This window comes from Artibeus jamaicensis, unplaced genomic scaffold (genome assembly GCF_021234435.1).
Source record: "Artibeus jamaicensis isolate MK-2021 breed Jamaican fruit bat unplaced genomic scaffold, CSHL_Jam_final scaffold_3222, whole genome shotgun sequence".
Classification (NCBI taxonomy): domain Eukaryota; kingdom Metazoa; phylum Chordata; class Mammalia; order Chiroptera; family Phyllostomidae; genus Artibeus; species Artibeus jamaicensis.
In genome coordinates, this window is record NW_026522038.1 from 4,866,365 (window position 1) to 4,883,256 (window position 16,892).

A 16,892-nucleotide genomic window follows, 5' to 3' on the forward strand; every position below is an offset into this window, starting at 1 on the left:
AAAGGGAAGAGAAAGTTAGGGAGAGGCGCTGCTACGTCCATAGTGCCATAGTGCTCTGTTATGAACAGAGTTCTTCCTGTAGGATTATGAAATGACAGAGTACACAACTTCTCCCATAAGCCCTAGCTCCTCACACAAACCCTTGTGATTGACTGCCTGGTTAAGTCTCTGTCATAATTTTTTATCAAAGCTAACTTGGGGAAGGGATCATGCAGAAACTGGGAGCCAGGACTTTGGGGTTCTATAGATTACGGGTTGCCTTGAGTCAAAGCATGCTGTCCTCACACATAAAATGCTGCTCAGTGTGCAAATCGGTGTGATGAAGCACTCAATGTTGCCTTCAACTGAGCACCTCCTTGGGTGATTGGCTATTGTGTAAATTTGCTTCAGTTACAACTCTTTAAGACTGAATGAAAAGGTGGCCTTATCTTTTGTTAAGTCTTTTGGGCCTTGTCATTTAAAAAGTAACCAACTTCATACCGGGGAAAAAATGTGTTAAGACACGATTTCTAATATGTTAAAATAACTATAAGGGATATTTAAGAAATAAATAAGGGATCAGTTTGTCCTCTACTAATGTTACCCCATTATTATGGGGAAAAAAATAAAATCTAACTTGATAATCGCATGTGCTCGTGGTTCAAAAATCATGCTTGCTCATTACATGGAATATGAAATCAAAGGAGAAGGCTTTTACTCGCCCCATACTAAATTTACTATTCATTTCATTGAAAGCATAAAATATTTCCCAAAATTGCCCAGGCTGTGTGGTTAAGTGGGTTGAAGTGTTGTCCTGTACACCGAAAAAAGGTTGCAGGTTTGATCCCTGGTCTGGGCACATATGGGAGGCAACTGATCCATGTTTCTTACATCAGTGATTCTCTCTCCCCCAGTGTTTCTTCCTCTCTCTATAAAATCAATAAACATGTCCTCATCTGAGGATTTAAACTTTTTTCCAGAAATCATTATCTTAGCTACTCATTCTTCAGTGAAGGCATAGAAGATCAACATCTCCCTTATATATGGTTGTTGTGACAATTGAGTTCAATGACTGTACTCAGAACACTGCCTGGCTTGTAGAGAGCTCAATAAATTATTTTTATTACCATCTTACTATAATTGAAAGCAGGATCTGCCTTCTTTTGGTTTCCCTATTACCAAGCCCAGTTGCCTAGCAGATAGGAAGTGTTCAGTAAATATTTATCCACTGTACGAGATTCAAGCTTTCAGCATTCACACGCAGGACTTTAATCAGTTTGAATGAGTTATCTGACCACCAGAGCTTCCAGTCCTGTTGCCTAATCTTCAGAGTCTCCTCTGCTTGAGTCCTGAAAACACGCCCTCTCTAGGAGCCGAATCCCAACTGGCTGGCCTTCCACTTAGCTGGAAGGAACAGATGAAAGGAATTTTTTTCCCCTAAGTATTTTGTTACTTAGAATATTATATTGCTTTTGTAGCATAAGTGGTTATACGGAGGTGAGCAAAAGTGGGCTTACAGTTTTGAGTATACAAAACAGAGTTTATTCTTGTTTATTAATTGTATTATTTTCCATACAAACTTCAGGGTAGGCTTAACTCTCAACTGCAGTTTGCCTGAAAGACCCCTGTGTAGAAAGGCTGCTAGACTGCTTGTTTTTTTAAAATTTGAGCCCCATTAAATGCCAGGAGCCATTCCCAGTTGGTATGTTCTTTTTCAGGGTTCACAAACGTTAACGGGATGGTTTGATTCTTCCCATAATATGGGAACAATCAATTTTATGGACTGTACTGAAACTGAAGGCCAACTGTCACCTATCCGAGGAATGACATCTTGTGGACCAAAATTAAATTCAGAGGTAATTTTAAATTTTAAATTTTGGTCTTTTTTTCAATGTTACCTCACTAAACTTTCAGTTTTTTCCTATATAAATTATAGAAATATTAAATTTCTATGATTCTGATGCTTACACTTCAAACTTGAGAGCCAACAAAGAAATGTTTGAAAAGTTGTCAGCAAGGCTCTGAAAATTTTGGGGGAAACCTAATAAGGCTGTGGGAAACAAACAACTGTCGCTTATCTGCAAAGATGATACTATTGACCCAGTTTTCATTATTTTTATTTAAAATTATTTTTCATGTGTTTATAGCACTGGTTCATTCTTGCACTTATGATTTGAGCAGGTGGCTGTTTTTGTAAGGTAAAGCAGAGAAAAAAATCGCAAACTGAAGGGACTACTTCAAGTACAGCCAGTCATTACACAAGTTTGAATAAATATATAGCAGGTAATATCAGCAAATTTTAGAACAGCGCAATATAGTACATGTGGGTGGATCTTACCTGATACATCTCATTCTACTCCACAAAGTGCCTTTAGTCAGTCTACTAAACATTGTTTTTACAGAAAGACTCCACTGTCTTCATTTCATTAAATGTTATTCTTATTTTGTACCAGGATAAAATGACCTTGTAATCTTGTACTTCTATAAATACTAACAGAAATAGCACTTTGTACTTAATTAGGGAGAATTAGTTATAAGTTACCAAAACTTCTTAATTAGTATTACCAGTCTGGTTAGGACTTCAGTGAAAGGAAGACTGCTCCCTAAGATGTGCTTAATTCGCTCTTGACCTCACCATGAAATGAGTGCAGCCATATCTGTTCCTGGAAGAAGTGTGTCAAAAGCTTTTGAAGAGACATGCATTATTTTAAAGCAATGTAGTTTTATTATTTTCAAAGATCAATATCATATTTCTTACAAAGAGCTGCTAAAACTAGCTTTGGGGGTTGGTTTTAAAAACTCTTTGGCTTTTTGTTCCAGCTGGTGTGGCTCAGTGGATTGGGCACTGGCCTGTGAAACAAAAGGTGACCAGTTCGATTCCTGGTCAGGACACATGCCTGGGTTATGGGCCAGGTCACTGGCTGGGGCCGTGCCAGAGGCAACCGATCGATGTTTCTCTCACACATCAGTGTCCCTCTCCCTCCCTTCCCCTCTTTCTGAAAGTAATTAAAATCTTAAAAATTTTGCTTTTTTTAAAATGTATTCTGTGGATAGGGAAAATACCACTCTTAAAATATAAATATATGCCCCATGGCACAGAATTCAAGTGAAAACATCAATACAAACTCAAATGTATGTATATTTATGTACACACAGCTAATTTCAGGTGTGTACATGTTGACATATATACAGGGAGGGGTAAAAGTAGGTTTACAGTTGTGAGTACATGAAAAACAGAGTTTACTCTTGTATTATTATTTCTTAATTACTATATTATTTTCCACGTGAACCGTAAACTTACTTTTGTCCCACCCTGTATATATTTCATAGCTCTGTTTGCTGGGAGTGTCTAGAAGCAGTGGTATTCGGTAGCCACAAGCACATCCAGTGTCCAGATCTTGGTTTCTAAGGTTCATCAGAAACCAATCTCCAGTAAAAGGAACCGAAGAGGCTGGCGTTAGGGCTGGGAATATGCAGGATGAGCCTGGAGCAACTTTCCTACTTTCTTGCCGGAAACTGTGGAAATGCTCAGAGACCCAAAGGATGGGCATATCAGAGACCCAGGGGCCAACCTGACTGAACTCCCAATAGCCAAGCTAGAATGATTTGAGCAACAAAATAAACATTATCCAGAGCATAAAAGAAGTATACATGAGTCCATACTGCTATAAATAACTAAGTAAGTAAATGGGGGGGGGCCACAAATCTTTGTTACAGAAGAATTCCAAGCACTACACATAGATACGCCCCCTTCCAGGGGATAGAAGGTCATCTTGCCCCCCCTTCACTTCCCATAGACTGAACTTGATGACTGGCCTCCAAAGAACGAAAGTATGAAAAGGGAAAATGGTAACTGTACAGTGGAGATAGCTAACAGACACTACCTTAGCCAAGTATCTACAGTGGAGATAGCTAACAGACACTACCTTAGCCAAGTATCTAAAGTTATCACAACATCAACTTGACAGTATTCAACTCCTCATATGATTTACCGAGAACCCTTCACCTCTGATTTTCCTCCTCAAATCCATAACCACAGTCCAATCATGAGGAAAACATCAGACAAACCCAAACTGAGGGGCATTCTACAGGACATCTGACCAATACTTTTTAAAACTACCAAGTTTATGAAAAACAAGGAAAGACTGATGAACCATCATAGACCAGAGGTTGAGCAGACATGACTAAATGCAGTGTGGTGTTCTTGATTGGATCCTGAAAAAGAAAAGTGACATTAGTAGGACAACTAGTACAATCCAAATAAAGCTGAATTTAATTAATAGTAATCACCAATATTGGTTTTTTAACAACTGTTTCATGGTTATGTTAAAATGTTAACATTAGGGGCAGGAAATATAGAGGAAGCCTTGACATTATTTTTTGCAACTTTTTCTGTAAATCTAAAATTATTCCAAGATAACAAGTTTTTAAAAACCTGAACATATAAAAAACAGCTTCTACTGATTTCTGTACATATGACTGTGAATTAAATATTTAAAAAGACATTCTGAGTTTGTCTTGAGAAAGCCAATGCTGCCAAGAAAGTCCATGAATTTATTACAAGTTTCAAGTTATTTGGTCAAGTATTTCAATAGTAAATGTTGATAAAGATTAAATATTGACAATGGCTTATAAAACTGCACCTGTAAAAAAGTCTGAAAAGTATCAATTAGGAGTTCCAAACATCAAGTTTCCAGTCTGTTCACTTAGCCATGAGGGACACACTTGCCTCGTCCGCTGCAGGACACATCTCTGAGCAGAACAGCCACCGCCACCTCAGTTGGGGCAGCTGTCAGGTAACAACATATACAGGAAGCGACAATGACAGGTTCTGCGACTTTAAGTGCAACTTCGCATAACAAAGGCAGTTTTACCACAGGTTAACTGATACAAACAAGAGTTAAGTTTCTGTATCATCTCATCAATGATGTTGAGGACCTGCTGTATTTAGTTAGGAATGCAGCCTTTTTTCCAGAACATATTTTTCTTTCTTCCGAATGCTGCCTGTAATGACTTAAAAAGAACCACTCCGGGTGGTGTATTTCTCTGACTTTCCAAGTAGTTTGTCTTAATAATTTTAATCACAGGTTACTCAGAAGATACATATGGCTTGGGGTCCTGGGCTCAGGAAAGTGGACAGCCAGCAGTGTGCAGAGGGCAGTCGGAGACCATGACCAAGCTTCTGAGGGGCAGAAAAGCTCTCCACGCCCACATTTTTAGAGGCAGCGGGGTTGTGGGATTTGCTCTTAAACATGTTAGTAATTTTTCACGTAAGTCAGAGATTTATAGAAGACAGTTCTTTGTATCTTGCTTTGCCATCCCTTTCAACCCCACGGTTAAGGCTTAACCACCCCCCCCCCCAAACAACAGCAAGTACAATTTTTATTAAGTCCACTTAATAAAACTATCCCAGAATGCACTATGAGGAACAAGTTAAGGAATAAACACTAAAGTATAACAGAATATAACTCTATGATGTGTATGTTAAACAACTTTCCACTTGTCTCATTAAATCTATCTTTTCTCCAATTTAGGCAAAGATTATAACAGAATATGACATTTGTCAGAGGAGTGGTTCATAGCGTGGGGGAGGCCGTGCTTCTGAATGTTATTCACATCACTTCTTAGGCATATTACATAACAGTACATATCCTGGTTTTGCTCCCTGAGAGGTCACCAGTGAACAGTTCCAGTTTTATAGAAGCAGACATGGAGACCCTGTCCTTGTAATTAGTCCTGTCATTGAGAGAAATATGATTTCCTCGTATGTTCAATGGGCTACAGACAAATAGCATATCTTGTATTAATTAAAATAGAAAAAAAATAAAGTCAGGTCCTTCTAGGCATGAATGTGTATTTAAAATTTTTTAGTAGACAAATAACACTTCTGAGTGATGGTCTCCCCATATTTCCAAATATGAAATTTCACACATGAATTTCACATTTGACTTCACTTTTTTTGTTTTGTAAATGTGGTAACACGCACCTCTTCCCAACACTGGTCAAGACAACCTGGTACACTAAGGCAGCAACACAGCCAGGCACATAACCTCCCCAACTTCTCTTTAGTTTGAAGTCTTGTGTCATTTTTAAAGATTTTACTTATTTATTTTTAGAGAGAAGGGAGGGAGAGGGAGAGAAACATCAATGTGAGAGTTGCCTCTCAAGTTTCCCCCACTAGGGACCTGGCCCATTACCCAGGCATGTGCTCTGACTAGGAATCGAACCTGTAACCCTTCAGTTCACAGGCCAGGACTTAATCCACCGAGCCACACCAGCCAGGGCTGTTTTAGAGTTTTGGGGGGTTGTTTTTAGTTTGAAGTTTTAATGTCAAAATAATGTCTTACAATAAGAATCAGGCAGTTTCATGCTGTAAAAACCATTAGTTCTTTGCCAAAGGTTATGTTCTTTCATCCTCACTGGCACCACCTGTCAGCATCTTCTTTAAAGATCGGTTTTTTCTTCATAGCGACACCAACAGGCGGCTCGTTGGCTGTCCAGGTACGGTTTACAGCCTAAGTGTATAACACTGTCAAACAAGAGCTCCACTGCTGTTTCACAGGCTGCAAAGTAAGAAAAGTGCCATTACTGGGGGGAAATGTCAAAGCACTGCGCTCTCTTCACACATGTCACACGTTCCAGTACAGAGTCAAGCACCTCCTTCGTGGGCACTTAGATGTATGCTGGTGAACATCTTCACACACCAGAAACACATATCCACATATACAAAGACTTCGTTTCAGCTCTTGACCGTGTGTCTACTTTTTCTTTGCATGCAACTGTTTGACCCAATTTTCTTTATTAGACAAATGAGTCTCTCTCAAGAGCACTGATCAACCAGCTCATCGCTGTTAATTGTCCTCTAATCTGAAAAATATCATTGTTAGAGATGCCTGATATCACTTACGTTTTACATTTCAAGGGAAGATTTTTAGATGCAGAAAAAATAAAGGTAAAAAACTGAGCAACATCAAAACATTTAATTCTAGCCAATGGCTTCTAAGAACCAACCACAGATCATTTAAGATGCTTGAGGTAAATGGACCCAAGTCTGTTTCTTTGACCAATATCCAAATTTAGCTTGGGATGGGAGGTAAGAATCAAACTGGTTTTCATCTGGTAGGCTTTAACAATTTTTTTAAGATGATAAAAAAGACAATGGATTTACTTTGAAACACCCAGGTGAGATTATCTTAATACACTATACTTGTAGAGAGACAACACAGAGTGCCTTTCAAATGTCCAAATATATCAAGTTTCAAACACTCATGTTAAGAAAATTTAAAATCATCATTATAAAATCATCACATTATCAAAGTTCCCCAAAAGACTGTGCCATTAAGGAACACAACTGATCACGGAAGTGTACAGGCTGCGATTATTAAATGAAAGATTGAAAGGAATTTGGTTTCATCACTGAGCTATGTTAGCATGACTTCGGATCAGAAAACAGGAAACACAAGCCCCTGTGCTTCAGCTGTACAAGTTTATCTTAGCCAAAAGCACGCAAAGGGATTCAAAGGTGGTGCATTCAAGTTCCACCTAGAGCAGAGATTCCTTCTTTGACCATTATTAGTAGGGTTTCAGAGTCAGACCTGTGAGACTGTTTGGGGAAATACCATAGTAGACAGAACACACATTTTAGATTCTGCACTATGTCACTTGGAGCAAGTTACTTCTTTCCAAACCTCAGTTTCCTTCCTAGAAAAGTGGGTATAATAGCACCTACTTCTTTAGATTTTTGTAAACCTCAATAAAAATATATCTAAAGTATAGTCTGTTATGCAAAGTACTTAAAAACATTAGTTTCCCTTTGTGCCCCTTCTAATTGCCTTTTCTCTTTTGTTTTCAGTGTGTGGTACATTTTTTGGCTTGACAGTAAAGATATCTCATAACTGGTAGCAGCTGTGCAGTGATGGATGAGCCCACAAATATCTCATTTTCTCCAATAACTCTGCGATGGGGTCATCATCCTCACTTACAAATGAGACAGCGAAGCACCTTTCCCCTTTGCTGATTTTTGCCTTGCGTCCCTTCACTGTGATAATCATTACTGTGACTACGACCACACGCTAAGTCCTGAATCCTCCTAGCCAACCACTAAACCATTAAAGGGGTGGTTTGGGGGACCCTCCTGACACATACATATGAAGAGACAGAGTTCAGACTCAAATCTTCCAGAACTTCCTACTCTAAATCTAATGTGCTCCCCTCTTAACTCACTGGATCGGGGTTTCCAAGAACTGGCGTGAATTCTTCTCTGCCTCACAAAACCTTCTCTCCCAGTTCCCTAACACTGTTTGTTTCCGTGACATAAATCATTTCAGGTTACAAAATCATTGAGTCCTCATCTCAGAAAATCGAAGCGGCTGTGTTACAACAGATAATGTACAACAGAGTGAAAGATTTCTGTCCGTAAGTCCTGCTCTAAAACACAAAGCATTCGATGAAACTTGGAAGACCCGTGCTCCTCCCCCTTCCACCAGATCATCCTCACCCTGGACATGCTGAGTGAGTCCTAGAGTTTTCTGCACCTCCCGGCAGATCTTGGAGAGGCAGTACTGGAACTCCTCGTCACAGTCGTTCTTGCTCTTGCCGCAGGTCTCATAGCACCTGTCGTGGTGGTTGCAGCACTTTGTCAGGGAAGGGATGCCGATATTAAGCTGAAAGAGACATTTGGATGGATTACCGTTAATGAGATTCAAAACTCTGCTTAAGTTCTGCACAGAAATATCAATGAGAAATCAACGACAATGACTGCTGTATAATCCCTAAAATCCATTTCTGCCTACGAATGTTTTCCATCTTACAGTTCTCTTCCTGATCGCCATCGCACGCACCCATGTTACTCTGTGACCTCCCTCTCAGCCACGCCTTAGAGCTTCCTCGTTGGCAATGGTAGAATATTTACAGTTACCTGCTGCTAATGAACACAACTTCCAACTGCCCAAAGCACAAAACATACTTTTAAAAACAGAAAGGTAAGTCTGACAGCATTTAAAGAGTTCTCCAGGAGCTGGGCAAGGAGGATTTTTGGATATTCCAAAGTATTTTGTACCTCATCCCCCAAATAAAATGTACTTCATATGAAAGGTCACTGAAAAATTTTAAGCTCCTACAACTAAATATTGTTTGTTGTTCTGAGGTTTAATCTTTAAGTGTCCCTCCAATCTCTAAAGATACTGTTCCTTTGAATCTATGATTCATATCTTTAACTAATTTAAATTACTTTATATGTAAAATCCTCGTGTCTAAGAATCAGTCTACAAACATTTTCCCCATAACACTTGGCTGAGATCCAGCTTCCCCTACCACAAACACACAGCTATCCTACTTAGCCTAGTTTTAATATAGAAAATAGTATGCCTTATCTATACTTTTCATCCTAAGTAGTATTTCTTATATAATAAATCGTATTTATGGCATGAAGAAATATCACTTACATGGTATTAATGTCTCAAGATTAAAAAATAAAACATGACTTTTACTATATTTAGTTTTGTTAGGACTTGTTTTTTAGCTATAAAAGAATATAATAAACCTGATCACTATTACAACAAGTAAAATTACTTGTGAGCCTAAGAACACATTGATAGTTTTGCATAATCAATAGTATTACATAGCCTGACAATGGTAACATTTATCAAATAAAAAGCAATATTTACGTGAACACCAAATAGTGGAGAGCCACATCCATTCGGCGGGGAGGGTTTAAAACCATAGCGTGGGAAAGGCTTAGATCCTACAAAATAGAAACGGTACCATAATTAACTTTGAAATAGGATAAAAAGTACATATGCAAAAAGATCTACAACTGGCTAGACTAGCTTTGGAAATACTTAATATTTAGATGCTGACATAAGTGAATATGTCTTTATTCTGATGAGCATTAAGAAGGCTAATTTGTCTACCTTATTATTTTTATTTCTCCTTTAGTCAAATAAGTATAAATATATATATATACACACATATGTGATGGCTCATAAGATGTATGGTGGAGTTCATAAAATGTAATTATATTTGTAAACCTATACCATGTAAAACATACAAAAGCTTATTCTGGACTTCTGGAGATTTCAGAGGTCACATGCCAGAATGGGTCCACACATATAAAAGAAATCCATCCTATTTTCCTGTACATTCTAATGCTTACATTTTTAAATTAAAACCTGTAAGACGAGAACTGTATCTTCCTATCCTTTAGCCAATGCTCCATGTCAAGCAAATCTCAATAATGATTAACTAACCAGTTACTAAGCTGGAGCCTAAAGCTAAGGAAGACATGGTCACTTAATGGTCGTTTAATTACAGTAGTCCTCATCCTGTGGATGCCTGAAACCACAAACAATACTGAATCCTATATACGCTATGTTTCTCCCCTATGCATACGTACCTATGATAAAGTTTAATTTATAAATTACATACAGTAAGAGGTTAACAATAACTAACAGTAAAGTAGGACAATTATCACAATATGCTGTAATAAAAATTATGTGAATGTGGTCTCTCAAAATGCCATACTGTGCTGTACGCAGCCTTCTGTGATGATGTAAGATGGTATGGTGCCTATGTCATGAGGTGAAGTGAGGTGTTCAGAATGGCGTGCAATTTAAAACTTGTGCGTTGTTTATTTTTGGAATTCTCCATTAATATTTTCACACACAGGTTGACTGAGGGTAACTGAAATGGTGGAAAGCAAAGGGGTTCTTCTCTACTTTCACGTAAAAGCTTTATACTATTGTTAAGACCTTACAGGACTACACGTTCTAGTCCAGACTCCAGCCAATCATTTGGCAAATATACCCTTTTGCCAGTCAAGGAAAAAAGTCAGGAATAAACCTGGTGAACTATGTTACTCCAGTTATACTCTCCCCGACAGCACCAACGGTTCAGTAACAACGTGAAAGATGACATTTATCATCATCCTTAAATGCTGAAAGGTACTTTAGAAATAGCTCTCCTCATGTAAGATAGAAATCACTGACATACCACCTCCACTGCTACCGCCCTGCTCCAAGCCACCCTGGATTATCGCCATAACCTCCACACCAGTCTCCCTCCTTCAGTTTCCCCACCCCCATCCCACCTCCGGCTGTAGTCCAGTATCAACACTGAACCTGAGTGACTCTGTTCAGGTATGTCAGATGGGATTTTCCCTCTGCCAAAACCCTACCAATGGCTTCTCGTCATATTCGGGATGAAAGTCAAAGTCCTTTCAGTGTCTATAATTCCTATGCGAATCTGCCTCCCACACCTTCATTTCTCTCTCCTCTTCCTCTTTTCCTCACTCCGTTCCATCACATCCGTCCTCTGCTGCTGCCCAGACACTGGGTGCCACAGTGCCACTGACTCTGTTGTTCCTCTCCACGGACGCTCTTCCTCCTGAAACCTAGTTACTCCCTCACCTTCTCAGGGACGCATTGTTTCACCACACCATCTGCAGCACCTGTGACCCCCTAACATACTGTACCACTGACCTACTTCCTTTGTTTATTATCTGTCCCCAGTCCTAAAATACAAACTCCTTGAGGGCAGAAATTTCTGTTCTGTGACCCCAATGTCTAGAACAGTTCCCTGGCACATGGCTAGATTTTCAGTAAATATTTGTTGACGAATGAATGAGTAGAAGACTTGGAAGGTTAATCCTCATGGCAATTATTATACTCATTATAAACAGATAAGCTGGTACTACTGTTCCTCCTTCAGTCTCTTTTGAGTTTGGGGAGCTCATCAGCCTCCAAAGACTGAACACTTGTAATCTGTCACATCTTTAAAATGAAAAACTGAACTCCATTAAGTACAGACCTATTTTGAACTGGATAGAGTACCCGTATTAATACAGCCTGGGACAGTTAGCATATGTTTCAGCTATAAATTAAGTCAGGGAAATAATAAAAACCAACCATGCCCACTACAGGAGAAAACAGAGAAACAAAGACAGTTCGGATCTAGCTGGCAAAACGAGAATGAAGAGCCAAGGATGGAGGAGAAGGTGGTTGTCTCAAACAAGGCTAGAGCTTAAAGCTGCCCCAAGGAGGGAAGTTGATAAAATGGAATAATAAAGAACCAAGGTCTAGAATGTGAAACACTGGATAATAACACTATGAAATAAATGCTGGTAAACGGGCCCCCCAGAAGCAGCAACGAAGTGTGTGTTTGTTTTTGTTTCTTTTGAAGAAAACTGCTAGTTTCATTTCTTCAGAGAGGCTTTCCCTGTTCACTCCATGTAAAGTAGCGCCCTTCCCTTCCATATCCATTCCATACATCTTGGCTGGTTACTCTTCCTAACATTATTGACCTTAAGATCAACATAATTAGCCAGTTTCTATGAGGACAGGAACTTTGTCTTCCTCGTTTACAAGATGCACATAGTGGGCACTCAAGAAATTACTGGATGAAAAAAATGAAAAACATTTCTTGCTGAAATTAAAATATTCTTTATCCACAGCAAAAGCAAATAAACACTAATAACAACAACAGCTCTCTTCTCCAGAAAACTGAAAAATAATTCGTTTCCTGAAATATTTTAAAGTGTTCTGATGTTCTAAATTCACCTTTAAATTAAAATAATTGTTTCTGCCCTGGCTGGTGTGGTTCAGTGGATTGAATGCTAGCCTGTGAACCAAAGGGTCGCTGGTTTGATTCCCAGTCAGGGCACATGCCTGGGTTGCAGCCAGGTCCCCATTGGGGGCAAGTGAGAGGCAACCACACATTGATGTTTCTCTCCCTCTCTTCCTGCCTTCCCCTCTAAGAGTAAATAAATAAAATCTTTAAAATAAATAAATAAAATAATTGTTTCTGAACCAAGAAAGTTGTTTATTAAAGATTAGTTCAGATACCAAAATTACAAATGTGTTAATATCATTTAAAAGGTTTTATAAATTGTGTTATAAGCTGCTAAACATCTAAAAAAATAACATTTCTACTGGTGGCAGTTTTTACAAAGTGCTACGTGAACTACATTGTGTATGCTGCCCCTCCAAATCTTTAGTTGCATCCATAACCCCTCAATGTACCCAGCGAAGGGGCTTCTGAGAGGTGATTAGGTTAAGATGAGGCCCCCATGATGGGACTGGTACCCCTGTAAGAGACCCCAGAGATCTTGCTCCCCAGTCACACCCTACCAACCCCCACAAACCAGAAGGCAGCTACCTGCAAGTCAGGAACATAGAACAGTGTTGGCCAGGCCTTAATCTTAGATTTTCCAGCCTCCAAAACTATAGGAAAAAAAATGTCCATTGTTTAAGTCACCCACTCTATGGTATTTCGTTACAGCGGCCTGAGCAGGCTAATACACAAAGCAAGCAGAAACTCACTATAGAAGAAACTACATCTGAGTCAAATCAAAGCCACAGTGTATTAGGGCCACTGTCCCCCCAAACTCATAAGCCGATACAGAAAGCTGAGGAAAAAGACTGTTAGATGGGAAGAATTTAAAAAATAAAAACAAATCCACTGTGCACAACTATAGGAAAATACTATTCACTGACTTCACTTTTTGACTTAAGCAACTACTCCTCTCATCACCTGTATGGACCGCTGAAACCTAAAGATTTGCAGGGACTGAGACAACAGTTCTTTTCTCCAGATTTTTCTGAATTTGATGTAAATACTTCCAAACAGACAAACTTCTGTGACCTGAAAGATACTGAAGCAGATGAGAAGCATAAGGAGAAGGCAGCAGGTCACACAAAGACCTTACCACCATGTCTGTAGGAAGCACAGTGTAAAATCCCAGCCTGCTTTACCGAACATTGGAGACTTTAACTTCGTGATCAGCATCTCCATCGGCCTCTTATGCTACTTTATTTTTCTAGTCCATTCACTTCCCATTTTCCTCAAATATCCAGCACTTTCCATTCCCATTTCCCTCCCTCTCATTTTTTACTCTAATCACACCCTCCTTCCAAGCCATCAGCGAATCCTGTAGGCTCCTTCAAACTACACCCAAAATTCAACCACTTCTCACCACCTTTACTGCTACCAACCTGGCCCAAACCACCATCATCTTTTTGTCTAAATTCCTGCTCCTGTCATGCTGCCTCCTCCTTTCTTGCTCCTCTACCTCCTTAGACCCTTTTTATTCCCAATACAACAGCCAAAAGGATCCTGTTGAAACATAAATCACTGAATAAATTAATGACTTACTTATAGTACAAAACATGCTCCTCTAGCTTTGGGATTTGTCTGCTTCTCTTTGGTTCTGATTTGTTCACTTGCACTCTGAATATAGAAAGGTTGAAAGAGTGTTCCAGGGAGACCTCTTCAAGTAATAGCAATTAAAGAACAATCTTCATTATGTCTAAATTATCAACATGGTGACTTGGAACCACAGTCCTACACAGACAGTACTTACTAAGATACAAAAGGATTTCCACTGAGGCATCCGAAATGATCACGTTCATTTGTGCTTTCATTCATGCTGGAGACCTTGCTCCAAAATCCAAATGGTAAATTTAGTTCGACTTGTGGGAAGATGAAAAAGGATTAAGCAAAAAGGAAGATTAAAATAATCTTTTAAAATAGGGATTATATCCATTCAACTCCAGAGCTATTTTAAATATATCAATACATAAACTCTAGAACCTCTGACTCACACATAATAAATTCATGAAGACTACTCCTTCTGAGTGTTCCTATCTCTGTAAATGGCAACTACACCCTTCCTCCAGCTCAGGCCAAAACCTTCAGAGTCATCTTCACTGGCCTTTCTCCTCAGGTCCTTCACACTTGCTGCTCCTCTGCCTGGAGTGTTCTTTCCCCGGATCATACCTTCTCCACTTTCCAACTTCTTCTCAGAAGTTATCTATCAGTGAGGACTTCCCTGAACAACCAATACAAAAGAGTAAACTCCCTTCCAACACCGCCACTGGTGTTTTCTCTGCTTTATCCTTCTTAAAGCACTGCATACCTATATACACTGCATATCTGGCTTATTTTACTTCTTCACTAGCTTATTGACTGTCTCTCCCCCTAGAATGCAGGCTACATAGACAGAAATTTTGGTCGGTTTTGTTCAATGCTGAATCTCCAATGGGTAGAATGCCTAACACACAACAGGCCCTCAAACATTTGTATAATTAAGGAGGATAACTAAGTGGAACTATGACAATAGCCTGAGAAAAGGCAAGCATCTAACCTTCGAATTACTTATTCCTCTACAAGGTCCTCTACAAGCTCTACAAGCACAAAAGCATCTTTCCAGATCGCATACTGGTAACATTTCTTCATAAATTTAGGGAAGAAATGGAACACTTACAACATCATATTACATAAGCTCTAGCTCATTCTTTAACTCCATTAACATAAAACTAGAAATTATGTTGAGAATTACAGGCAGGAGGTGGCATCAGAGTTTTTACGTGATATATGGTAGGTTCCTTTTAAATTCTCCTACATACAATCTGGTTTCACCACCAGTCATTGAGCTCCCTATTCTTTTGAGGTGTCAAGCATTAATAGGTCCAGAAGCTGTCTACTCTTACTGGAAACATGATTTCCCAAGTATCATTTTAGCATTTTGAATATCCAAAGAGAAGCCCAAGTACTTTATCTGAACTACTACAAGAAAGATCTCTGCTCGAAATACCAAACAAGTTCTCAGGCTCAACCATAAAGTTAAAAAAAATGAAAACATAAATCAAAACAATGATATTAATATCAACTATATTAACCAACAACGAGGAGAAGGCATCAGTGATATCCAAGGAAAGAAAATTACTGTCAAGTTTTGAGAGATTAATTATATAGAAGAGCTATCAGAACTCCTTCTCAACAATAGGGTACACCAAAAGTCTGTACAAAGGTCGCAATGTATTTCTGTAGCTTTTCAGGAAAAAAAATTAAATCCCCCCAATTCTTGAGAAGGTTAAACCATCATGACTTTAAAATTCTCAGTATATTTTGCATGTCCAGCTGATTTATTTAAAGAGCTAAAATATAGAGCTAAAATCGGTGTTTTCCACTCCATTCCCTTGATGCGCACGTCACCAAGTTCTTAGGCAACTTCGTGCAACAGCAAACAAAAAAAGAAAATTCAGAAGCAAGGAAAATAGAGGAGAGTGCACACTCAGGCGATGTCTCACATTCTAACAATAGAGGTGCGACTTGTAACTAGGTGGCTCAATGACAAGAATGGCAAGATTCTAGCAGAAGTTAGGTGCTCCCACGGCCAGAGGACAGCGTCAAGGCCTGCCTCGCACGTCACAGTCCACGCCCTCCGGCCCCCCAGCAGCCCCTGGAAGCGCGGGCCTCGCAGTGCGGAGTTCCCTCTCACCGTCACTGCACTTATACTGACAGAGACCATCCTCGCCTCCCAGGAGGTCCAAGGCGGCGTTTAGGTACATATCGATCTTGTGAACGCCGTTCCGGATAGTCTTTAGGGTGGCCCTCCAGTCGGTGGTCTGAGCCTCTTCCTGGCACCTGAGCACCGCAGTGTGGACCAGGAGGAGGAAAGCGAGTGCGGGACACCGAAGCAGGGCCATCCGCGCAATGCCCAGCCGCGTAGGGACCACCAGTCCCCGGAGCCGCGCACAGCGCGCCCCTACAAAGCCTCTGGGGCGCCCTAGGCAGCCACACGCGCGGTCCTGCCCCACTGCCCAGGCAATCCCGAGTCCACTCCTCTTTCCCGGCTGGGAGGCGGGCCCTTGATGAGGTCTCCCAGCTCCGGCGGGACACAGCGCCCCTGAGCGCCTGCGCCGAAGCGTGGGGCGGGGTGAAGCGGGGCGGCTGCGCCAGTCGGCGAGACGCTTACGCCCACGTGGTCCTGACGCCAGCCCGGGAGGCGTTGCACCGTGCGGTTCCTGCCGCTAGAGGGGGTAGCACTAATTAAATACTCCTGGAGGACTGTTGTGCCGGTCCGGAGGCCGCTTAAGGGAGTCCCAGGAGGCAATGGGCATCGGTACTTTTTTAAA

At 40.2% G+C, this 16,892-nt stretch overlaps 1 protein-coding gene across 2 annotated transcripts; it reads right to left on the bottom strand.

Annotated features, from left to right (window-relative positions):
* Window positions 1-1,941: 1,941 nt before the first annotated feature.
* PLA2G12A (phospholipase A2 group XIIA) lies at window positions 1,942-16,651 on the bottom strand. 2 transcript variants are annotated; one of them, XR_008390054.1, is made up of 5 exons: window positions 16,256-16,651; window positions 9,645-9,721; window positions 8,477-8,642; window positions 6,327-6,542; window positions 1,942-4,194 (listed from the first exon to the last, which is right to left on the bottom strand). XR_008390054.1 is itself a non-coding variant. In XM_037156088.2 (4 exons), exons 1-4 carry the CDS (start codon window positions 16,461-16,463, stop codon window positions 6,424-6,426), a joined length of 570 nt encoding a protein of 189 aa, XP_037011983.2. In that variant the 5' UTR covers window positions 16,464-16,651; the 3' UTR covers window positions 4,230-6,423. The 2 variants fall into 2 exon arrangements, 1 of the variants encoding a protein (XP_037011983.2); XM_037156088.2 differs by lacking the exon at window positions 1,942-4,194 and having other exon boundaries at window positions 4,230-6,542.
* Window positions 16,652-16,892: the final 241 nt, after the last annotated feature.